A 24,637-nucleotide genomic window follows, 5' to 3' on the forward strand; every position below is an offset into this window, starting at 1 on the left:
TACCTACCGGTGGCATTGGTATTGTGTGCATGTATGAGTGTATGTTTGTGTATGTGTGTGTTTGTTGAAATATTTGAGTCATCCTAAACTGCTGACTTTGAGAGCTATGTTATATTATGCAAGGTCCATTATATACTCAAGGAAACCAAATCTCTTGGCCAGGGGGCACGATGAATTCTCTTTCTGCTGAATTTTTCTTCTCCGAATAATTCTACTGCCAAGTTCCCATGTCTTTCTAACGAGCCTAAAGATACTTGGATTTGGTTTCAGTTGTCTCTCTTGACTATTGTCTTTTAAAGTTGCCCAGAAGAAGAAGGGGGAAGGACAAGTGAGTCTGACGAAGAGAGGCGGAAAGCTGAAGCCAGAGTGGCCAAAATTCAGCAATGTCAAGGTATAATGCAGACGCCTCTCGTTCCCGGGTCGTGCAGTTCTCCTTGGAGGTTGGGAAAGCCCAGGTGTCATGAATGGGAACGTATGACTAAATGATTAATTCTGTGCATGGGAGGCCCACACCGACCACTCTCAAAAAAATACATACAGGGGCTTCCCTGGTGGCGCAGTGGTTGAGAGTCCGCCTGCCGATGCAGGGGACACGGGTTCGTGCCCCGGTCTGGGAAGATCCCACATGCCACGGAGCGGCTGGGCCCGTGAGCCATGGCTGCTGAGCCTGTGCGTCCGGAGCCTGTGCTCCGCAACGGGAGAGGCCACAGCAGTGAGAGGCCCGCGTACCGCAAAAAAAAACCCAAAAAACAAAAACACATACATACATGCATATATATATATCTATATAGTTAGTAGATATCAATCTATCTACATATACATACATACACACATATATATATGTATATATATATATACACTGGCACTAAAGGTGCTCAAATAAAATGACTCCCTCCCTCCTTAGTGATTAAAAATATATTTAAAAAATTCTGCATGTAACATAACAGCAATTGTGGACAGTATGGTGCAGATGGGCATTGGACCTGTTGTCTAGTGTTTTGATTTTAGATCTCACACTGTTAGGTCACGGTTGTATGACTTTGGACAAGGAACACAATAGCTCTGGTCCTCCGTTTCCAAATCTGTGAAGTAAGGAAATTAGATGAGCTCAGTGATTCTCATCTCTGGCTGGGCCTTAGAGTCACTTGGGGAGGTCTTTAAAAATTCTGATGTCTGGGCCTCACCCTCAATCAGTTCACCCAGAATCTGAGGGCAATGGGCTGTAGACATCAGTATTTTAAACTCTTCCTCAGTGATTCTGAGGCAGACTGAGAACCCCTGAATTCGCTTCTGGTTAAGGTCCCTTTAAGCTCTAAGAATTCTGTGACATGTTGAAATTAGAGAAAGATGATGCATGCGAAGGTGGTTAAAGACATCGGATGTTGAGAAACGAAAACATAAACCGGTATGTTTGGTTTTGACCAGGACTGGCTGAAGGCCGAGCAGTTCCAGGCCTTGCGTTGTTTTCCCTTGTGGGAAGCGCTCATCGTGGACAGTGCCACCTCAATTTTCATTCCTGACCTTCATGTTTAATCTTAATAGAAAACAGCCTGAATAAACAAAGATCGGCTTTGCAAGGTTTTCGGGAATTAGGGGAATGGGAAATGAAACAAACATTTATTGAGTACAGCAAATTTACAGAAAAGGCAAAGGAAGCTCAGAGATGTTAATCATTTGCTGGAAAGTACAGTCACCAAGTAGAATAGCTAGGATTTCAACCTAGGTTTGTCCCACCCAATCAATAACTTGTACTTGACCTGTTCAATGTACTGCTTGCTAACTAGCAACATCTTTATCTTAGAGCCTGGATTTTCATTAGTTGTATTCATGTGATAACTTTCAATGGTTAATACTATTTCTTAGAAATACTCAGTAACCAAGACCAACAAATTTGCACATATTTGGAAGAGAAGCTGCATATCTATGCTGAACTTGGAGAGCTGAGTGGATTTGAGGATGTCCATCTAGAGCCCCACCTCCTCATTAAACCAGACCCCGGAGAGCCTCCCCAGGCAGCCTCATTACTGGCAGCAGCGCTGAAAGAAGGTAAGTTGCTTCCAAAAGGATTTGGTTCAACAAATTCATAAAATGTCTGTTGGGCAGCTACGATGTGCCGTGTGCTACGGTCTTGGTGCTGGGGACACAGCAGAAGAAGACAAAATCCTTACTCTCCAGAAACAGAGAGTCCTTACTTATTCCAGAAACAGCAGCATATATTTAAAAAAGATGTCAGTTTGGTTCAAGTGCTATGAAGAAAAATAAGGGTAAGTGGAATAGAGAGTGATAGGGCTGGGAAGTTTCTGTTTTTGATAGGATGACTAGGGAAGGCCTCTTTGATATAGTGATATGTGAGCAGACAAGAAGTAAGTGAGAAAGCCAAGTAGATATCTGGGGAAAGAATGTTCCAGATGTCGGGAACAGCAGGTGCAAAGGTCCTGAGGCAGGTGAGTGCCAGGCTTGTTTGAGGAACAGCAAGGAGGACAGTGCTGGTAGAGTGACATAGGAGTGGAGAGTGGCAGGAGATGAGTCAGAGTTACTTAGGACTCAGATTCCATGGACCGGATCAAGGTAAGCACTCAGAACTTCATTCTGAGTGAGATGGGAAAGCAGTACAGAGTTTTGAGTAGAAGAGTGACTTGATTTGTGTTTCAAAAGGAACTTCCTCTGGGTGCTGTGTGGAGAATAACAAAGTCTAGGGCATAACCGTGGGAGTTGGTGGCTGAAGGAGGGTGGAGGACGAGCTCACTGAAGGGGAAAAAGTTAAGGAGATGATAGGCCAGGGTACTGGAAGGACTGTGTTCACAGAACTGAAATTACAGAGAATCCTGACAAGAGTAGCATTGGGGGAGGTGAGAGAACTTCCACAAGGAGCCATGTTGTTTGAGGAGTCTGTAGGTGAATGGCAACCAGGAGGACCAAGGAGTGGTGTAATCTGGTGGCATGAACTTCAAGGGAAAAACAGGTTTAGGGAGGAAATGGGGCCAATAGTCTGGAAGTGACAATAGGGACAGAGGGGGTTTGGGAGATAAAAGAGCCACCACCCGAGAGTGGAAGGGAATGCCGTCATTCAGCACATGGGTTGGTAAATTACAGACCACGGAGTAAATGCATCCCACCTCCCACCGCCTGTTTTTCAGCTGTAGTTTTATTGGAACACAGCCACACCCGCTTGTTTCATATTGTCTGTGGCTGCTTTCTTGCTACAGTGGCAAAGAGGAATAGTTGCAACAGAGACTGTACGGCCCACAAAGCCTAAAATATTTACTGTCTGCAGAAATGTTTGCAGAAAACGTATGCCAAGTGCTGCCTTAGAATCTCAGAACACTACCTATGGAAGAGAATTGAGAAATGATCAAATCTATTGTATCTGTTTCACGGTTGAAGAGACTGAGGTCTTAAGGAGGGTGTAGAGGTTGTCTGAAATGGAGTCCACTGATGGAATCTCTTACTCATTTATTCATCAAATATTCATTAAGCATCTACCTAGTGTATGCACTATTGTTGGTGCCAACTAAGGAAACAGTAATGCTTTCATAAAAACTTCTAGTTGGGGAAGATAAACAATACACAGAGAAACAAGGTTATTTCAGAAAGTCACAAGAAAATAAGATAATGGGATTGGATGAGGGGAAGGCTTTGCTGTAGAGAGGTCAGGAAAGACTGCTCTGAGATTATATTTTGAGGTGAAAATTGACAGATGAGAAGCCAGCTGTTTGGAGATCTGGGGGAGGACCATTCCTGGGCAGGCAGAATGTGAGTACGTAGCCCCTGCATCTGGAATGGGCTTGGCATGTTCAGTGAAAGAAGGAAGGCAGGGTGACAGGAGGCAGAGGAGACTGCTATGGGTGGGCAGGGACCAGATCTTTGTAGATTGTGGTTTAAAAAAAGAGAGAGAGGGCTTCCCTGGTGGCGCAGTGGTTGAGAATCCGCCTGCCGATGCAGGGGACGCGGGTTCGTGCCTCGGCCCGGGAGGATCCCACATGCCGGGAAGCGGCTGGGCCCGTGAGCCATGGCCGCTGGGCCTGCGCGTGCTCCGCGGCGGGAGAGGCCCACGTACCGCAAAAATAAAAAAAAAAATAAAAGAGGTCTTTACTAAAAAAAAAAAAAAAAGAGAGAGAGAGAGACATTTTATTCCAAAATCAGTGGAAAGTTAGTTGTTGGAAGCTTTTAATCATGGGTGTAGCATGATCTTATTTATATCTTGAAAAGAATGAGGGTTGCTGAATGGAAAACAAGATCGGAAGGAGACTAGTTTGCCTGGAGACTGTTAGGAAGTGCTTACAGAGGCTGAGATGAGAGAGGCTGGGGCCTCGGTCTAGACCAGGACTTTTGGCAATGCAAATAGAGAGAAGTGGGCAGAGGCAAGGTAGATTTTAGAAATAAAGCAGGAAGAACTTCCAAATGGGTTGACACAACCAGGGACCATCTCGTTGTCCCTGACGATGTCTTTATCAAATAAGTCGCGCACTCTCAATTTTAGCCTGTGCTGCTGGGCATTTTGTGATGCTCTGATACCTGGATGGTAGAACTTGGCACTGATCGTGCACTGCCCTGTAGTAGAGATAGTTGTGTGTGTCTCTTTCCTTCTCTAGTCTGCAAACTCTCCTTATTAGTTAACAGATGCCCAGTGGCCCCCAGAACAGAGTAGGTGCTCAATGAGTAGTTGCTAGATTGAATCACTGGACAGAGGGATTTAGAAATATTTGTAGCGTCCTCAGAATTATACTATCCTATGAGCTGGTTGCAAATTTTTAATTGTAAATAAGAACTTGACTTTCTTGGTGTGGCGTTTCCCAGTCTTACCAGATCCTAAGAGTAGCCATTGGTGCTTGTTTAAAATTCAAATCCCCTGTTTTCTCCTCTGGAGAATCTGATGCAGTAGGTCTAGGGTGAAGACTGTGAATCCGTATTTTATTTCAGGCACATTTGGGGAAATACTCTTTTGAAGAACAGCTAATATTTCTGAGTAGCAAGTTGTAAACTCCTAATGCCTGGGGACTTCCCTGGTGATCCGGTGGTTGAGGCTGCCCTCCCAGTGCAGGGGGCCCGGGTTCAATACCTGGTCAGGGAACTAGATCCCACCTGCCACAACTAAGAGTTCGCATGCTGCAACTAAAGCTCCTGCACGCGGCAAGGAAGATCCTGCGTGCTGGAACTAAGACCCGGCGCAGCTAAATAAATAAATAAATAAATAAAATCCTAATGCCTAATATCATATTTAAATTAATTGATTTCAGGAAGTTTTTTTAGCATACTAATTTACTGGAAGTTGCATTTGAGTTATTTTTATACTGTTTGTTTTTTTATTGAATTAATTCTCTATCATAAAGTAATGCTGAAAGTATTGGTCTAGATTGTGGGTTGGTAAACTTTTTCTGTATAGGGCCAGATAGTAAATATTTTAGGCTCTGCAGGCCGTATACAGTTTGGGGAACACAATCTTCTTTGTGCATGTGTGTGTATTTTAATAATGCTTTAAAAAGGTAAAAGCCATTTTTAGCTCCTGGGCCATATATATATATATATATATATATATATATATATATACACACACACACACACACACACACACATATATATTTTTTAATTTACTTTTGTTTTCCTCCTTCTCCTTAGCCGAGAGCCTGCAAGTTGCAGTGAAGGCCTCCCAGACGAGCGATGTGTGTCAGTCACCCAAGGAAGGTTGTGGAGAACCTGCTTTGCAGGATGTGTTCAGTTCTCGGGACGCACCTGGATCGTCTACTGCTTGTAAGTGAGCATATAGCCTTTGCAGTGAGCCTGGGCACCGTCCCTGGAGCATATAGTGGGCACATAAAATGAAGGCAGTGACTCTGTCCTGATTTGAAGGGTACGAGTGTATTCTTTTGAAAAAAACCTGAGAATAAATACGCTAGCCTCCTTTACCTATAGAAGTGACACTGGTGTTCCAAGGACAAGGACTTAAAGAATAGTTTGTAGGTTATACTGCCATTACCCAGGGAAGCTGTGTCCTTTGTTCAAACCCTGCCCTGTCTTGTATGTGCTGTGACTTGCTGAATACAGTCTTGAAAGAGCTTTGACACTTTTTGGTCTTTTGGAAAAGGGTCCCTGCAGTTCATTAAAGAATGAATGAACCTTTACCTTAATCTCATATCATCAACTCAGAAAACATAACTCAGAAAACTAGAATCTAATGCATATATGCACACATGCACATGCACAGACACACACACACGAGGTTTAGTGTTCGGGTTAAAGGCAGAAATGCCGGAAGATTCTCGATCACTGTTGTCATACACTTTAGTTGAGGTCAGAATTCATTTATTAAACAGTGTTTCAGTAGATTTTAAATACAGAAAACTAGAACGTGGTGAATTGATTTAGGTAATTTCTCAGAACCGAATTATATGTATAGTTGTGAGCTAAATATTTAGTTCCCTAGAGGTTTCTGAGGTAGGACCATAAAGGATATAGTTTCATTATGTCCTGGTGATTAAAAACCTTACTTCCACCAGGTCTTCTGTGCACAGATAAAATGTCTTTAGTAGCTAGAGATTGGAGGATTAAATGGTCTTAGAATTTCTGTAACAGCATCCCTTGGTTAATTGAGATACATGGAAGCAGTACAGTTTTAAAATTCTATACCTTTTTTTTAAACCAGAGCTAATAATTATTCTTAAGTTCTACTTTATGTAATCCTGGGTTTCTATTTTCAGAATGTGCACATATGTTTTTCATTTGGACACAGCCCAGATTTGTCAGGGGAGTTGTACTGCCCCAGGTGATTTGCTTTTTAAAGAAGAGCCTGCTGATGCCATTGAGGAAGTTCTAGCTAAAAATACGGTGTAGGGATCTGCCGCTCTCAGCCTCAGCCCAGGGACAGCTGGACAGGCTCCACTCAGCTCCTGCAGCTGCTCAGAGCACAGGCCGCACCTACCTCCTGTCAGACCAGGCAACGAAGGCTCTCCCTGTCCGTATCCACATCTCCCCTGATGTCTGCTAGAACCATGGGAGGCTGTTTACAGTGGCTTGAAGTCAGGGTTCACGTAGAGGAGGGGCAGGTTGGTGAGGTCTTGTACCGGTTTAGTCTTGTGCTAGGGTTTAGTGCTGGGTTGGATTGGAACATGGTGCTACAAGAGTTTGATTCTCTTCCTAGAGTTGATGAGGGTGAGAAGCACTGTCCTGAACGGAAGTCTGTAACTGGATGGTTTGGTTCTATGATTGACTGGGAAGACTGGGTCCTTCTAAGTCGGGCCCCTGTCAGTCTGAGCTTACAGACCAAGCAAGGCCCTCTATTTTTAGTCCTTGAAATACCTAATCAGGTGGACAGGTAGAATTTACTTCCTGTGAAATTCTGAAATTCTGAAATAGAATACAGGAGCAGAGAGACCTGGTCCATGCCACTCTTCTGCCTTCATTTGGTTCACCATCAGCTCCTTTTCCCATTTGATGGTCCTCGTATCTACTGGGGGGAAGAGAGAATGGCTAATTCTCTGGTAATGCTTTTGGCATCTCTCTAAGAGTTAAGAATAGTACCCAAGAGTCCAACCGTTTTTTGAGTGACAGAAGAATCTCTATAAAGTGTTTGTTCACTGTAGTGAAAAAGTGTTGACTAGCTTGGGCAAAATGAACTTAATTTTTAGTTGATAAAATTTGGAGCTATTTCTGCTTAAACAAAAACGTCTTTGGAATAAAAGAGGACTGTCATTTCCCAAAGACCAAAGTGTTTTCTAATTAATTTAAATAAAGAAAAAGTATTTCCTTCATCAGTAATGAAGTTTCAAGATAGCACAAAGCGAATATCTATTTCACCAGGGTCCTGAGTGGACATGGTTCCAATGAGACTCTGTGTGTGAAAGGGCTTTGGAAAGTCTAGTTTTAATATGTGCAAGGTGAGCATGGTATAAATTTTAACTGAGTTCACGTGGGTAAAGAAAGAAAATCCCACCAATGGAGATTTAATGGATGGCGTGAAGTCTGTATTTGGTACTTAAACGTATCTCTGGACTAGAAACATTTCTGTGTTTTCATATGTTAAATATACAGTATTTACAGTATTTGTGAATTTACAGGATAAGTAAGAGTTGTGAGGGAAAAAACACACTTGGAAATTATTTTAAAAATTAAGTTATTTGGAGATAAGGACAGCTTCTCAGTTTGTATGACTCTGAGCTCATAAAGTATTAGCCGTCTTCACCTGCTTAGAAAGATGTTTCATTCCTGCCATTGGATGCCTCCCTTCTAACCTTGTTTACGGTCTGCTACTCTTGTACTGGCCCTAAGGGAGCCTTTCCCAGACCCGTCTCCTTAGACCTGGCCTGCCAGCCTTTGATTTTCTTCCATGGTGCCTGTTTTCAATTTAACCCCCAGCAGGCGGCTTTTCCTATTAAGTGAAAGTGAGATGCAGAATCCTACCCTTTTGGTACCACAGACATCTCTCCGCTAGAAAGAAAGAAAAGTAAAAATATGGGTGACGATGCTGTGGGCCAGTTTGGCATCTACTAGTGTGTAAGCTCCCTGGGGGCAGGGACTCTGCACTTTGCTCTGTACTTTTTTAGCACCTCTTATAAGAATATTCTATACATGTGATGTTGTGATGTTTCTTATCTTGGAATATGTGTCAGCTGAGTACAAAGAACCCAGTCTACTGGCTGATGTTTGATGATGTCCTTTTTGTTTCTGTCTCAATGGTGTGCTTCCAGCACTAGTCACAGAAGGGACAGGAGGAAGAGGCTGTTGGGATGTGGATCCTGGGACCCAGGGTGTGGGAACCGACCTGGCGGTCTCTGATGCCGGGGAGAAGGTATTGTGAACTGATTTGTTAGTAAACAGCAGCGGTTACTTTGTGTAATCAAACAACCTCAGCTCCTGGTGTGTCCACGGCAGTGAATAGTCCGCAAGCGTTCTCCTGCATTGTTCTCAATTTCAGTATTCGTACTTGAACTTTCCAACCTTTTTCTTCTTAAAATGTTCTTGCTTTTCTGATATCGTGTAGGTGTAAACCGAGCAACCAATGAAAAGTAATTAAAAAGATTTAAAACTCAAATGTTTATTTGTGTGTCTGCGCTTTTGCTTCTGGTCTCACTTTCCGCCCTGCAAACCTCAAGCTTTTCACCCACTACATACAGTAACTCGTGGCTGAGAGGTGGTCCTGGACATCCAGGCCCTTATGCAGCCAGGTGGTGCTAAAGTGGCAGCAACAATTTTGACTTTGGAATATTCTGGCTTCTTCACTTTCTTTTACCTTCCTCTCCTTTACGATTGTTTTCCTGTCACCACCCCTGTTGTCACCTGCCTTTTTGTGATAGACTTGTAATCAACCTAACCAATTTCTGCTCTGGGGCAAAGTGATTCCAAACACCTTTTTTTTTTACGTACTACACACATAGGTTATAACGCACTCTTTTAAACATTAAGTGCATGAAATTTTCTGTTAACGTCAAATGAAACTGAGATGTCAGAGAGAGAGAGGGAGTAAGAATATGATTCTGAGAAGTGGCTAGTGGGCCTTCCCAGGATTATCTGGGGCTCAAGAGCTTAACTTTATCTAAAATCGAATTAGGCACATTACCAGATACCACTGTGTGTTCATGTGGGAAGATGACATCTGTCCGATCTTTATGTAACGTTTTGTACATCATATATATTTTTGTATATATTACATATGACTGAGAAACCAAAGATATTTTAAGAGCCATAGAAAAGATGGCTGTGATTTAGTGTTTTTTTAAACTTCATAGGCCAAAATGAAAATAGTCGTTAGAGTTTACTCCACTTACTCTGACTCTGAGCTTTCTAACTTATTTCTTCTTAAAACATTCCTGCTTTTCCATCCTTTTCAGGGCAGACTTCACTTTCAAGCCTGTAGCTTCCAGCTGCTTTTATGTTACTAGGGGGGGAAGCTGGGGGAGGGTTGAGCTGAGGTGGTTCCCACCCCTAAAACCCTCCCCTTCCATGATTCAGTGACAGGTAAGAGGTTACGTGTTCAGGGTGCTCTTTGGATGAACCTACCTGGAAAATGTTGCCATTCATAAGGCATTTTTAGAAACGAAATGAACTGACATACATGGCAGAATCATTTGAAATCACACTTTAAATAAGCATATGATGGGTATTTTGTAATTATCTTTCTTAATATGTTAAGGTTTAAAAAAAAAAACAAAACATTTCTGAAAGGATTTTTCAAAATTACTGATTGGTAACCCAAATGGCAAAATATCCCGTGTGTAAAGCACCTACTGCGGCTATGCACGTTCACCACAAGGTGGCAGACGAACTCCATTAAAAAGATGATGTTCAAAATTCCTGCCTGGTATCAAACCAAGTGGATCTTGGGAATAAGTAACTACACGTAGCATAATCCAGCTCATTTCTATGTTTCTTATGTGTGTAGAATATAAAAATTATATCCCATACAATCTTTTTATTACAAAAGCAGTGGAATGTGGAGCAAGGACAGAACCAGAAGAGCAGAGAGAACTCCGGAACTCACTACAGAACAGGGGTTCTCAGCCCCGTTATCTTCCTGAGGGTTGGGCGCAGATCTAATGACTAAACTTCATCTCCTTTCCCATCGTTTGTCCTTCCCCTGTTTGAGGTGCTGCTTAGTAATGACGTCTTTCATGGGCAGCGTTGGGGAAGGGTGAGGGGCGGGAAGAAAAGACCTGGCTAGCTCTTCATGGCCTCATCAGCCTGAACTAACTGAATTCAACAAGTCTCAGGTTACCTGAGAGCCGTTTCCTGCGGTTTCAATGTAAAGCTGCTCAGACAAGACCACAAGTGGTGTGCAGGAGACTGTAGGAGGGCAGGGAATCTGATGATCCCCACGGCGTGAGGTGTGGAGGGCCTCGTGGTCCCTCTCTCTTTATCTATAGCATGGAGTGTGCGTGTCCATTACATTCCAGGCAGCGTTTTTAGGTTTGCAGGTACAGTACTGAATACAGATGAAATCTTGCCACTCGTTGGCTTACATCCTAATGAGAGAAAAGAGACAACAAACAAATGGACAAATGTTGAATTCTGGAAACCCTCCCTATCCACATGTGCCCCCAATGTGTGCAGTGGAGAGGCAATGAGTGAGGTAGAGATGCATCCCCCGGGAGCACGTGGTCTCCTGTGGCCTCGTTCAAGGCCTCTGCTGACAGGGCTTCTACTAAGGCGCTCATGCATGGGCCCAGTGAGCTCTGAGAGGGGGCACCTGGAGCTGGCCAGCTGAGCGCTCTCCTTTGGGCTGCCTCTGGGTCTGGTTTCTCCTCCCAAACACTGTCTGTTGTGGCTTTGTAAATCTCAAAGTGAGTTAGAGACCAGGCATGATGATCTCTGGCTTCCAAATCTGGCCTCCAGGATGGAAGCTGGGCCCAGGAGACAACTTCAGCCTGGGCGCAGAGAGCTCCGTTTACAATACGGTTTGCACGAGGTGAACATTGTCACTTCGAGCCTGCAGCGCTCCTTGACCATCTTCCCTGAGTGTTTTAAGGGATGGCTGGGTGGAAAGTTACCATGCATCTCAGATACCAAGTCCGCACAGAGGGGGTTCTCTCTCATCAAGTGGTGGTTTAATTCTACAGGCTTTGATTTCTGGGAGGAAACAGTCACTACGGAAGAGTTTAGAGAGAGAGAAGTGATTTCCCTGAGGTCATATACTGTGGAACACTACAGTGCAGCTTTTCAAGAGTAGAGTGTGTTCATTTTCTTATGTTTTTATGTATTTTAGGTGGAATATAGAAGTTTCCCAAGTTCTTCACAGTCAGAGGTGAGCTCTGCATACCTTAAATATGTTACCATCCTTTGTTTGTGGATAGTGAATGCTTTTTCAAAAATTTGACACTCACAATCTTATTTTTCAGATTATACAAGCAATACAGAATTTAACCCGTCTCTTATATAGCCTTCAGGTAACTATGCTTTGACCCTGTGAATGTTTCTCTTCATGCAACTCACTTTATTCGATGAGTCCTGGACTTTAAAAATTAGAACATTTGAGAGGTAGTGAATGATCTTAAAAGAACACCAAGCCTCACCCCAAATGTAACTCAGCTAGATGCTTTGAACTTCACCTGGTTTTGCAATCACGAGGCATCACCACTACTACAGTTTATACCATTCTTCTCTGAAACCATAAAACAGTTCATATCTTTAAAAAATATTGATGAGTATGATCTGGCTTGAAGTTTACAATGAATCTCTTTCTTAGGTGAGTATAGCATGACTTCACATTTTCTGGTGAAAACTTAAATTCACACCTAAACTTTTTTCACTTCCACATGTGGCCTTTAGGCCTTTGGGGCAATTAAATAATTCATATGCTCTTTCATTGTTTTCTTGGTTCATCCACCTAACATTTATTAAGTTCCCTCTCTGGGCCTGGCACTGTGATGAGGGCCAAGCACACAAGGACAAGTGGTCCGCAAAGTCTACCATCAGACGGCTCACTGTCTGTCCAGGAAAGACAGGCATTGTGAAAATGAGGACTCTAAGGCTGGATGATCCCTTAGGTCGTGCACAAGAAAGGCTGAATACATCCAGTTGCTTAATTTGTGAGTTAAAAAACATTTTAAAACGATGTGAAAGCAATGTTTATAAACAGATTTATAGAAAATCTTGATACAGGTACATCAAGTAAAATGACTTGTGATTTTGTGAGAGAATTACTGTTGTCATGGGGGTATGTATCCCTCTAGGTTTTTGCTGGTGTTTTTTTTGTTTGTTTTGGGGTTTTTTTTTTTTTGCGGTATGCGGGCCTCTCACTGTTGTGGCCTCTCCCGTTGCGGAGCACAGGCTCCGGACGCGCAGGCTCAGCGGCCATGGCTCACGGGCCCAGCTGCTCCGCGGCATGTGGGATCTTCCCGGACCAGGGCACGAACCCGTGTCCCCTGCATCGGCAGGCGGACTCTCAACCACCGCGCCACCAGGGAAGCCCCCTCTAGTTTTTTGAATCATTTTATACATACTCTTGGAACCTGTACCTTTGTATGTCATCACTTGCCTCTATAGCACGATTTTTAATGGTTGAATAATATTCAGGGCTACAGAATGTATCCATTCCTCATAGTTTATACTTTTGTGTTAATAACAGTCTAGCACACATCCTTGTGCACTGATCTCTTTGAACATATGTGAGTGTTTCCTTAGGATAAATTACTGAAATTAATTTTTGAGGTTTTTGATAGACATTGCCAAAATAATCAGCACCCCTCTCTACTTGTCCTCAATTTGAAAATAGGTCAAGTTAGCTCATGATCTTAATTTGCATTTTTTTGGGTTACTTCTGAAATTAAACGTTTTTCCCCACTGGTTTATTGTCATTCATATTTCATATCTTATCCCTGTTGAATATTAAAAGAAAATAAGGAAAATAAAAGTCTGATTTTAAGGTTTGTTTTTTTTTAGATTATAACACATTTCTCTTTATAATAAAAGTGAACAGAAAATCAGTTAGGTTACAGTGGAATAACAGGAAAAGTAAACTTGACCTAATTAATATACATAAAATAATACACACAAAAACTGAATAATACACATTCTTTTTGAGTACACCTGGAACATTTCAAAAATTTACCATATTATGGACCACAAAGTAAGGTTCTACAAATTTCAAGCAACTAAAATCATACAAAGTATATTCAAGGGTCACAGTGCAATTAATTTAGAAACGAGTATCAAATATTCTACTGGAATATCCCTGTTGATTTAGAAATTAAGAAAATATATGCTTAAGTAAATCAGGACTCAATGAAGAGAATATATTGAAGATTATAAAATAGTTTTAACTGAAGGATAATAAAATTACTAAGTATCAAAATATGTACGTTATAGTTAGAGTCATGCTTAGAGAAAATTTAGAGCTTTAAAAAGCACATATTCAAAAAGAAGAAAAGCTAAAAGTCAATGAGTTATGCATCTATCTCAAAAAGTTAAAAAACAACAAAATAAAATCCAAAGAAAGTAGAGGGAAGGAAGAAATAAAGTTAGCATAAATTATATAGAAAATAAATAATAGAAAAGATCAATAAAATTCAGATATTGTTTCTTTTAGGACATTAGTAAAATTTTTAAAACCTCATATTGATACTAATGAGAAAAAAAGAAAAAGGCATGAAAAAATCATTATCAGCAAGAAAAAGGGGACATGGACATAGATTACATACACCTGGAAAAGTTTACAATAGGGTAATATGGACAACTTGTTGCCAATTTGAAAATGTTGAAGTAATGGAAATTTCTATTTGAAAATAGGTCAAGTTAGCTCATGATCTTAATTTGCATTTTTTTGGTTACTACTGAAATTAAACTTTTCCCCACTGGTTTATTGTCATTCATATTTCATATCTTATACCTAATTGAATATTAAAAGAAAATAAGGAAAATAAAAGTCTGATTTTAAGTTCTTACCAGAAAAAAATATCTTGCTACATTTGCTGTTTTCTTATTAATACTTTGCATCAAGACTTCTTTTATGTTCTATTGATCATCTTCCTATTCTTGATCTAGTACCACTATCTTATTGATTAAAGTTCTGGATTACATTTGAATGCATGACAGTCTCCTCTTATTATTTTCCATGTTTGTCTGTATGTTCTTTCATAAGAGCTTTTGAATCAGTCTGACAAATTTCTTAATCTTCTGCTGAGACAGTTAAATTAAAATATTACTATATTTATGAATTAAATTGGGGAGGATTGACACTTTTGCAGTAATTGGTTCTCTTGTCTGAGAACATGTTATTTTATGTTCTTCTGGAAAGCTTTGTAATTGTCTTCATTTAGGTACTTTTTTTTTCTGCTAAGTTTATTCCTGGATATTTTTGTCTCTTTGTTCCTATTGTGAATGGAATTTTTTTTTTTTTTTCATTCTGTTTCCCCAATGTTGGTTGCTGGTATAAATACAGGTATTGGTTTTTTATATATTTTTTAACTGGCCAACTCGTTGAATTTTTGTTTTTTTGTTTTAATACTTTTTCTGTTGATTCTTTGGAGTATTCCAAGTAGAAAGTAAAAAATTGAAAGTAGTGGTATTTTGGCTACTCTTCAATAATTATATCAATTTCATTTTCTTGGCTTACTGCTTTGGCTAGAAATTCTGAAATGTCTTAAATAATAGTGGCAATAGTAAGCATCCTTGTCGTATTCAAGATTTAGTGGGAATGCCTTTAGTGTCTTCTATTAGATATGCTGGTCTGGGGTAGATGGTCTTAGAGATTAATTTCTCATGTAAAACAAATATTCTTTCTTTTAAACTTTAACTGAGAAGGGGTATAGTTTGCGTGCACTTCATTAACTTTTGGGAGATGAAAACATTGAGTGTCCCAGCTTGTGTTGCCTGATGAAAACACTCACAAGGTCATATCTCTTCTTTTCAACCTTGAATGCAGCCCTCTGTGGATTCAAGGTTCAGAAAAGCTGGATGACCTAAATGACCTAGTTTTTGCAACACTAAAGCAAATACCAAATTCTATAGTGGGTTCTCTTAACCAAAGCTTTTGAGCTGGTCTAAGGATATGGGCTCTCAAAGATTTCTGTTCATGGCACAGTCATCTCTTTTGAAGCTGAATGTTTTATGCATGATTAAAGTTTTTACAAAGGATTTTTGAATCAGATGGAAATGAAATTTGATCCTATGTTAGAAGAATAGAGATGAGGTATAGGCAAGGCAGAAAGGAGAGGACACAGTTCAGCTGAGAAAAATTAAGAGAGAGCAGATATACATGTATAACTGACTCACTTTGCTGTACAGCAGAAATTAACACAACATTGTAAATCAACTATACTTCAATATAATTAAAAAAAGAAAAGGAGAGAGAGTGAATTGGGAATTTTCCTAAACTTCAAAAGCAAGCGTTATTCTCTGTCCTAAATGTAAATGTAAACTTTAAATGTGAAGATGAATATCCAGTCTTGAGGTTTCATCTCTCTGCTACAGAAGGGAGTAGTCTTATCCCAAACGTTGCCTATATATGAAGAATACTTCCTGGTAGCATTTAATTAATCTAATTGTAATCCTTACGTGAGAGTTACCATTGCCTGTAGCAGTTTTGGCATATAAAATGTTGGATTTTTTGTTTGTTTGTTTTACTCTGATGATGCCCTTAGGATTTGTTAGAATTAAGTGGTGATGTGCAGTCTACGGTTTGCTTTAGCCAGGTCAGCAGAGTCCTGAATGGCTTATTATTTCATATTTAAATATCAAAGGTATTAGTACCTCTTCTCAATGGTATCATTGTTTTCTTTATAATAACTGCTACAAGACATTAATCAAATATTCATGTGAATTTGAAATTTTTTGAATTGATTTTCAAATTTAAAAACATGAAGTTTATTTCAAAAGGCCCCACTGAATACATTTTTGAGACTTACTCCAAGACAAATACCAATTTAAAATATACCTTAGTTCTTTAACCTTCAAAAGCGTGGGAAACTGCTGAGTTAACAAATAACTAATGGTCAAATCCCCATCTTCCCAGCATCTGTTACATGGACAGCTTTTTAAATTTTTAGGAAAGAAAAATGAGAATTTATCCCTAGGAGAGTAATAATTTCTCATAACGAGTCACAACATACACACACATACCCAGTATGTGGCCATTTTCAATTTGTCCCTTTTCTGTTTCTTTGTGCTTTCACTGGGGACTTTTAAAATTAAAAGCTTCCAGGGGCATTTCCAGATATTTTTTTGTTTTGTTTTGTGGAATCCTTCCAAAACTTGTCAGTTATTTCCTGTGATACTGCCAAACTTTTTGTAGGCAGATGCCGTAACTCAAAATGTTTTTTTAATCTGGTTCGTAATGCCCTGTGGGTTTTAGAGTATCTGTGTCCCTGGTTGGTAATGTCCTCTGGGTTTTAGAGTACCTATGTCCCCTGAAGCAGTCCAGCCTCCTTTTAGCACTCTATTAAACAAATGAATTTCAGCTTAGTGCTTTGTGCATGACCTTCCTGCTATAATACAAAGACATAGCAGTAATGAGACTAGCTTTACCATTTATACATCTCCTAAACATGATATTAACTGCTGTTCTTGGGCATTATATTATAAAAAAGGTTATTTAGCAAAGCTTCCAAGTGGCTGACTTTTATTTTTATGTCTTCATGTATGTCATATAGCTTAAGTAATTTCTGGTTTGAGACTCAAAGGGTACTACCAGATTTATATAGATTCTTAAATTCTCCTGAATTACTGACTGTCAAGACCTCAGAAAAAGAATGAGGCATAGCACAGGAATGCAGAGTCCTGTGAATTCAGGTACTGAATTCTTATTGCTTAAATATTATCCAACAACCAGCAACAAACGGCATTTCCAAAAGAGGGAATGAGTATTGCTTTTGTGCTTTATTTCTTTTGTGTATAAATTCCAGGCCATACCACTAAGGAAATGCAGACAAGCCTATTTGAAGTGCCAAGGTCAGTCTCAGGAGGTAACTTAGAACAAGGACAGAGATATTCAGAGAAAATAATTTGGTCATGCTCTTGAGGTGGTACCAACCCAAGGTGCACACGGTACGGACGCCTTTGCTTTTTTTGCCCTCTGCTCGGACAGGCCGCCTTGACCGTTCAGGATAGCCACATTGAGGTGCACAGGCTGGCTCTCCAGCAGCAGGAGGGCCTGTCCCCCGGCCCCTCTTTCCGAGGCAGCCCCTTTCAGGACGAGGAGAAGCGCCGAAGCCTGGAGAAGCGGCGGGAGGAGCTGGCCAACCTCCACGAGCTGCAGCAGCAGTTCCAGCAGGACCGGCAGCGCTGGCACCGCAGGTGCGACCAGCAGCAGCGAGAGCAGGAGGCCAAGGCCAGCCGGCTGCAGGAGCGCGAGAGGGAGTGCCGGCTGCAGGAGGAGCTGCTGCTGAGCAGCCGGGGGCAGCTGGACCAGCAGCGCCAGGAGTACCAGCAGAGCCTGGAGCGGCTGCGGGAGGGCCAGCGCCTGGTGGAGAGGGAGAGGGAGAGGATGCGGGCCCAGAAGAGCCTGCTGCGTGGCTGGAAGCACAGCCGGCAGAGGAGCCTTCCTGCGGCGCTGCCTGGAGGAGGCGTGGAGGTACGGGTCTCCCTGTGCTTGCAGAAGCAGCGTGTGAGACGGCCGTGGTCGTGGTGGTTCCGGAGCCACTGACCACACGTCTGTCTTTTTCGCTGCTTGTGTGAGAGCTCACAAGAGTTACTTGGTGTGTAGGTAACAAAAGCTGGGACCCTTTAGAGACAATACATATGCACCTTGACTTGAAGTATGGACACGTGAAAGCTCTGGGTGCTGCTGGACCATGGGTTCATTGTACTCTGAGACCCCCTTACCCGAGGGAAGAAATACAGACTAGAGCTGTACCACTGAGGCGAGCTTTACCCTGGAGGCACGCTCACCGTGAGCGTAGTTCGAGCTCCCCTGTATCTGCTCCAGTCTTCAGAGTTCTGTATAGATTTACCTTTCAGCAGCTCAGTTAAGCTATTAATGTTCATAGGTACTGAATTTAACAAGTACACTACTATTCTGTTATTGCAAGCTTGTTCTCTTTTTATAAATTTGACCTTATAAATTCAAAATCCATTTCACTAATGACAGTTAACGTAAGTAGTATACTAATTAATGTTTGGGCAGGATAAAGCCTTTCCAAAAGTTCCGTGTTTCATTTTGCACCCACTCTAACCATACTTGACAATTCCATTTGTTCCAAGAGTTTACTTTTCTGTACTATGTGCACATAGATACTTTTTATTTTTTTATATTCTTTTTTTAATATCTTTATTGGAATATAATTGCTTTACAAAGTTGTGTTCGTTTCTGTTGTACAACACAGTGAATCAGCTGTAAGTATACGTACATCCCCATATCCCCTCCCTCTTGAGCCTCCCTTCCACCCTCCCTATCCCACCCCTCTAGGTGGTCACAAAGCGCCGAGCTGATCTCCCTGTGCTATGCGGCTGCTTTCCACTAGCTAATTTACATTGGGTAGTGTATATATGTCAGTGCCACTCTCTCATTTCATCCCAGCTTCCCCTCCCCCTCACTGTGTCCTCAAGTCTGTTCTCTACGTCTGTGTCTTTATTCCTGCCCTGCTGCTAGGTTCATCAGTACCGTTTTTTAGATTCCATATATGTGCGTTAACATACGGTATTTGTTTTTCTCTTTCTGACTTACTTAACTCTGTATGACAGACTCTAGGTCCATCCACCTCACTACAAATAACTCAGTTTCGTTCCTTTTTATGGCTGAGTAGTATTCCATTGTATATATGTGCCACATCTTCTTTATCCATTCATCTGTTGATGGACATTTAGGTTGCTTCCATGTCCTGGCTATTGTAAATACTGTACATAAAGTTGTAAAAGTTGACAAGCTTCTAAGAGTGATCTGTGTTATATCTGACTTTCCTTTCAAGTTGGCTAAATTATATTTATTGCAAATACTTTATGTATACATGAATGTCTTCAACTTTTATTTAGCAAAAGTGAAAATGATATTCCCTTAAAGTAGAAACACTTTAATGGCAGTGAGCACACAGCTGCATGTGTCTTTTCATTTGATTTTTATTTCTTTTAAGATATGCTGTGTGTTGCCAATCGAAGTTTTTGGTACTAGCTCATTAAAAGGGGATGGGAGGAGGGAGTCAAGGGTAATATCCTTTTCCACCTCACTCATTAAAATCTTGATTGCTAAATTCTGTTAGGAATAAATACTTTATAAAACTGGTGCAAATTGCTGGAAGAATTATTGTGTTTTTTCTTTTTTCTTACACAGGTAATGGAACTTAATCAATCTGAGGGTTTATGTCATGAAAATTCATTCTTCATCAATGAAACTTTAGCGCAAATGTCACTTAACACTTTGAACGAACCGACTCCAGCAGATACCCATCAGGATGCCACTTACCCCCCAAGTATATCTCATTCCGATTTGGTAAGGACTAGTGAAAATCAAGTAGACCTCAAGATGAACATTTCTCAGCCCTTGGATGTCAGCCATGAACTGTGGATAGCCGCTGGGTCCTGTCATCAGATACCCCCTCTCCACCAAAGCAGCAAGGATTCTTGTAAAAATGGTAATTAATACTTTAAACATCATCTGTATAGTTTCCACAAGGAGCTGTTTTTCTGAATGGTTGGTTCTTCTTTAGAGCAACTCAAAGTGGGCCCTAGAATGGGAATAAATTGGTGCTGATGAGCTGGACTTTGTGGCATAAACTTTTCTTTGGGGAAGTCTGGGGGCCATCACTTGTGAGCATTGAGACAACTAGACCATGGTTGGAGGGCTTAGAGGATGCCACTGAGATGTGAGAACCAGACAGGGTTTTTAGGTCTGTGGGTTAAATAATAACTTTCCTTGAAAAGTGAAGCAACTTGATATTTATTCCTCACTGTAGACCCAACCACATCCTGATACACATACTTGTTGACTCTCAGAAATAAAAGATATGGACAGGGTTTGTGGTAGGGCTTTATTGTCTCTCGGGGCAATTTCCTGCAATGTTAGTAAAATCTTCTGTACTGCCGTTAAATACCCCAAATGAAACTGTTAACATCATTTGTCATTGTAAAAAAAAAAAAAAGGTGTTGTGTCTCCGTAAGTACCTCGTAATGACACAATTTGCTAATCCCATTAAAGCATTTGCCAAATATAAATGAAAGGCAGCTCGAGTTACCAACTCCACATGAATCCAAATGATTTAACTCTATGTCTATTATAAATTGTTTTCTGTGGGATATGAGGTAGGGAATGAGAAGAACTCAAAACCTCTCTACCGAAAAACAGATGGCATGCAATAGAATAAACAAATGGCTGGCCACATGGATGGGAAATAAATCACCGACAGCAAAATGTTTCAGAAACGTGAAACAAGCAGTGGTATAGAGCTCTTCAGAACTGGACAGAGATTGGTTTCCATGCTTCATAGTTATTCTTAGTTTGTCAGTAGGATAATTTGTCAGCAATGAAAAGGTTTAAATGTGTTCAGCTTCTCCGAATTAGAGAGTAAATAATTCTGACACTGCCTGAAAGTAGATGTATTACTAACCCAAAGTATGTTGATTCTTAGCAGTGGATAATTCTTTACATTGTTCAGTCATTGCTGTAACATTCTTATTTCTTGTCAGCATATAAGAGAGAATGAAATAGTTCTTTAAGTATCGTTTCAAGTATTCCTTAAAGAAAAAAGAAACAAAATGGAACAGTGAATTGGGGTTTAAAAAATGGGCAGAATGTAGCAAAGTGTAACCCCTTTAATGTATTATGTTGCAACCCTAACACTACAGAGACCATATTGCAGAATGCCTTCTCTTGATACATGTTGCTTTGCTGTGTTGGATTCATTAAGTTGCTATCTGCAGTGCTTTCTGTGTTGTCACTGTGATTTTGCATACTGGCTTTGGGATAATTCAGAAACTGAGTTTGAGTTAAACCACATTACACTTTTGTTTGAAAGAAGTATTTCTGCTTTTTCTGTATCTCCTACCTGTTTCTGTTGACTTGTGCTTTAAAGTAGAAAGCTTTTAAACATTTGGCAGCCTGCATACAGGAGAGAGAACATGTACTAAGGAAATAAACAGTAATTATATACAAAACCAGTGTCTCCACATGTAAGGAATTAAATATAGCCCAGGGAAATGCTGAGAAAACGTGCTTCAGCTTCAGATGTTGTGTCCAGTGTAGGCCAAGGACACTCAGGACATTGATAGAAGAGAGCAAAATCAACTCTGGCCTTCCTCTCTCAGGAGTGTCCTGGTGTGTGCAGGAGGGATTAGATCAGAAATGCAGTGTGGGCTGTCAAGCGCTGGAGTTTTGCAACTGGTCAGAAAACCCTATTTACGTTTGTTTACTTAAGCGTGATAAGCAGTTTCTGGAGGAGAGAGAAGAAAGTCAGAGATTAAGGAGGTGGTAGGGAAGTGGAATGAAAATTGGATATATATTCTTAAGAGGGTTGTCAGGGCCAGATAAAATTGTTCAAGCCACTCCAGAGTTTTCACGGTTCTTAGAATCAAAAGTAGCTCAATGGGCTTCCCTGGTGGCGCAGTGGTTGAGAGTCCGCCTGCTGATGCAGGGGACACGGGTTCGTGCCCCGGTCCGGGAGGATCCCACATGCCGCGGAGCGGCTGGGCCCGTGAGCCATGGCCGCTGAGCCTGCGCGTCCGGAGCCTGTGCTCCGCAACGGGAGAGGCCATAACAGTGAAAGGCCCTCGTACCGCAAAAAAAAAAGAGAAGTAGCTCAACATAAGCCACCGATGTGGTCTTCACTAGACTCTGCTTGTGCTGTCCACGTAGGCCGGGGGGGAGGGGGTGGGAGGCGGGAGGGGGGGACAGTCCATGTGCCAGAATCAAGGATGATGCCATGTCAGTGTCCCCTGCTTTCACATTTGCTCTTGTATCTCTGTGTGAGTGGTCATCAGTGACAACTACGCTGGCTAACGACGTTTGCCTCTCCTGTTCTTGGCTGGTGTTTTTGTTAAATGTGTGTTTAACCGTGGTTTGGTTTCATCAGTAGGCCCTAAGTTCAGCTGTTTTCAGGCAGCTCCTTAAAGAATGCTTTGCTCTTTTGTCTGGTCTTGTACTGGGTGCCTAAGAGCAGCTCAGATAAGTGGAGATGGGAATTTTGGGAGCAGTAAGCCTGGTGGAAAAAATTGTATGTAAATAAAATTCTCTAACGTGTTTAGCTGTCGCCTAGACTGGAATTTTCATTTAGTTTGTTCAAGCCAGCTTCACCAGACATTTTCCTGTGCACTTTGTGTTCAGTTGGTTTTTCAATATCTCCATCACCACTGCCACCACTGACAGTTATATGACACTTGCCAAACTTCAAGCACTGTGCTAAGGTCTGACATGGAGAAATTCATTTAGTACTCACAACCACCCACTGAGCTGGTTCTGTTATTATCGCCATTCGAGGGGGGAAACTGAGGCACAGAGAGGTTCAGTGACTTGTCCAAGGCCACAGAGCTAGTAAATAGCAGAGCCAGAGAGGAACTGGGAAGACTGGTTCCGGAGCCCATGCTCTGAACCATTACACTGCACGTTGTTAATTTCTAGAATGCTGTTTTGAATTGTCCTTTTAAAAGAAGTTGGAGTAGAACTAGAATAACTCCTATTGTAATCTCTGGCAGGATGTTCATGAGGAAGGTCCAGTTCTTTGTTGTTGTTTTCGTCCCTTCCTTCTTTTTTTAATATTACCATTTGGAAAATATTTCTCAATCATTTGGGCTGTGGTGGCCAGTGCTTGCATGAGCTCTGAGGATCTTCAGATATAAATACCCTTCAGCTTCACTTTTTTCCCATAAGACACATTTTGTTAAGGGTCATTTGTTTCTCTAGTGTTGCCTAACAATATCCCTGTGTTACTTGTAAATATTTTTTAAGGTAATACTTTATAAAGAACTTTACTTTCCAGTTTTGGAAGTTGTCTCATGAACAAAATTCTTGATGTTTGAGCATTAGATCCAAGTTGGTATTTGATTTTATTTATAGTGGAAGAGATGGTTGGCTTAGGAACTTAATCTGCACTCCTCTGAGGGACACTAGCCAAGACTACAGAAAATTTGAATTTCTTTAAACAATATAGTCCCTGTAGGACAATTGCTATGTAATTGGCCCCATGAAATGCTCAACTGTATTAGTCTTCTTAAAGGCAAAACCAACAAAAAACATTCTTTCTGTGCCTTTTTTTTTCTCTCCTAGCTTTAGAATTCTAGGACTATTTACTCAGTGTCTCTCTTAGTTTATATTTGCCTTTTTTTCATTAATCAACAGAGAAACTACTTTCTGGTATGATAATCTGAAATCTTCTTAGTCTCCCTTTTCAGTTATATTTTTATCTGTACCTCAACATTTGCAGGTTACCTAAAAAGTTCCTTTTCAATGTAGTTAAAGCATCATAGTTTTGCCATAACGCATATGATAAAATTTAAATCGAGAACCAAATTTCATGCCTTAGTCACATAGTTGACATTGGAAAAAGAATAACTTTATCAAGTTTGGACTCCAGAAGAGTGTTTCGCTTTGCTGCTTGTTAGAATTTGGTGCCCATCAAAATATTTTCAAATTCAAAGCATTGTATTCAGAATACTTCATCTTGGCAATGTTGTTATATTTTTTTAAAATACAGACAGCTGCGTTAAACTTTCAATGACATGTTTTTTACATATGGAAATAGAATAGAAAATTTCCAAATAAAAGGCTGTGCTGTAGTTAGTATTTAAGTAGTAGTCTTTAAGAAGTGAGTACGTGATAATTTCTAACGTTTTAAAAATATTCTATAATTCAGAAATGGGTACCTTATTTGTGTTATCTGTGTGGAAGGAAGCTTTATTAAAGACCTACAGGCAATTTCCCATAAAACTGAAGCTGGCGTTAGATAATATAGACTTCAGTGACAAAGAAGTATTTGAAAAGGTGGATGTATAAGTTTGCTAGAGCTGCCATAATGAAGTTCTGGAGGCTGGAAGTCAAAGATCAAGGTGTTGGCAGGGTTGCTTTTTCTGAGGCCTCTCTTCTTGGCTTATAGATGGTTATCTTCTCCCTGTCTTCACATGGTCTTTGCTCTGTGCAAATCTGTGTCCTAATTTCATCTTCTTAAAGGACATCAGCCATATTGGATTAGGACCCATCTTAATGACCTCACTTAATTACTTCTTTGAAGGCTCTATCTTCGAATATATTTTGAGGTAATGGGGGTTAGGACTTTAATATATGAATTTGGGGGGG

At 40.9% G+C, this 24,637-nt stretch overlaps 1 protein-coding gene across 4 annotated transcripts in view; it reads left to right on the forward strand.

Moving 5' to 3' along the window:
* ARHGEF28 (Rho guanine nucleotide exchange factor 28) overlaps positions 1-24,637 on the forward strand; it is a gene marked incomplete at its 5' end in the record, with an annotated part of 260,851 nt that overhangs the window by 212,843 nt on the left and 23,371 nt on the right. For 3 of the 4 annotated variants that reach the window (XM_082652386.1, XM_082652388.1, XM_082652389.1), the window contains 8 exons: positions 300-391; positions 1,864-2,046; positions 5,617-5,748; positions 8,682-8,782; positions 11,693-11,731; positions 11,826-11,873; positions 17,510-17,995; positions 19,688-19,988. In XM_082652386.1, the coding sequence (XP_082508512.1) occupies positions 300-391; positions 1,864-2,046; positions 5,617-5,748; positions 8,682-8,782; positions 11,693-11,731; positions 11,826-11,873; positions 17,510-17,995; positions 19,688-19,988 (1,382 nt within the window). Of the gene's footprint in view, positions 1-299; positions 392-1,863; positions 2,047-5,616; positions 5,749-8,681; positions 8,783-11,692; positions 11,732-11,825; positions 11,874-17,509; positions 17,996-19,687; positions 20,111-24,637 lie in introns of those variants that run through there. The other variant, XM_082652387.1, reaches the window with a different exon arrangement.

This window comes from Grampus griseus (genome assembly GCF_964374135.1).
Source record: "Grampus griseus genome assembly, chromosome: 3".
NCBI classification, from domain to species: Eukaryota; Metazoa; Chordata; class Mammalia; order Artiodactyla; family Delphinidae; genus Grampus; species Grampus griseus.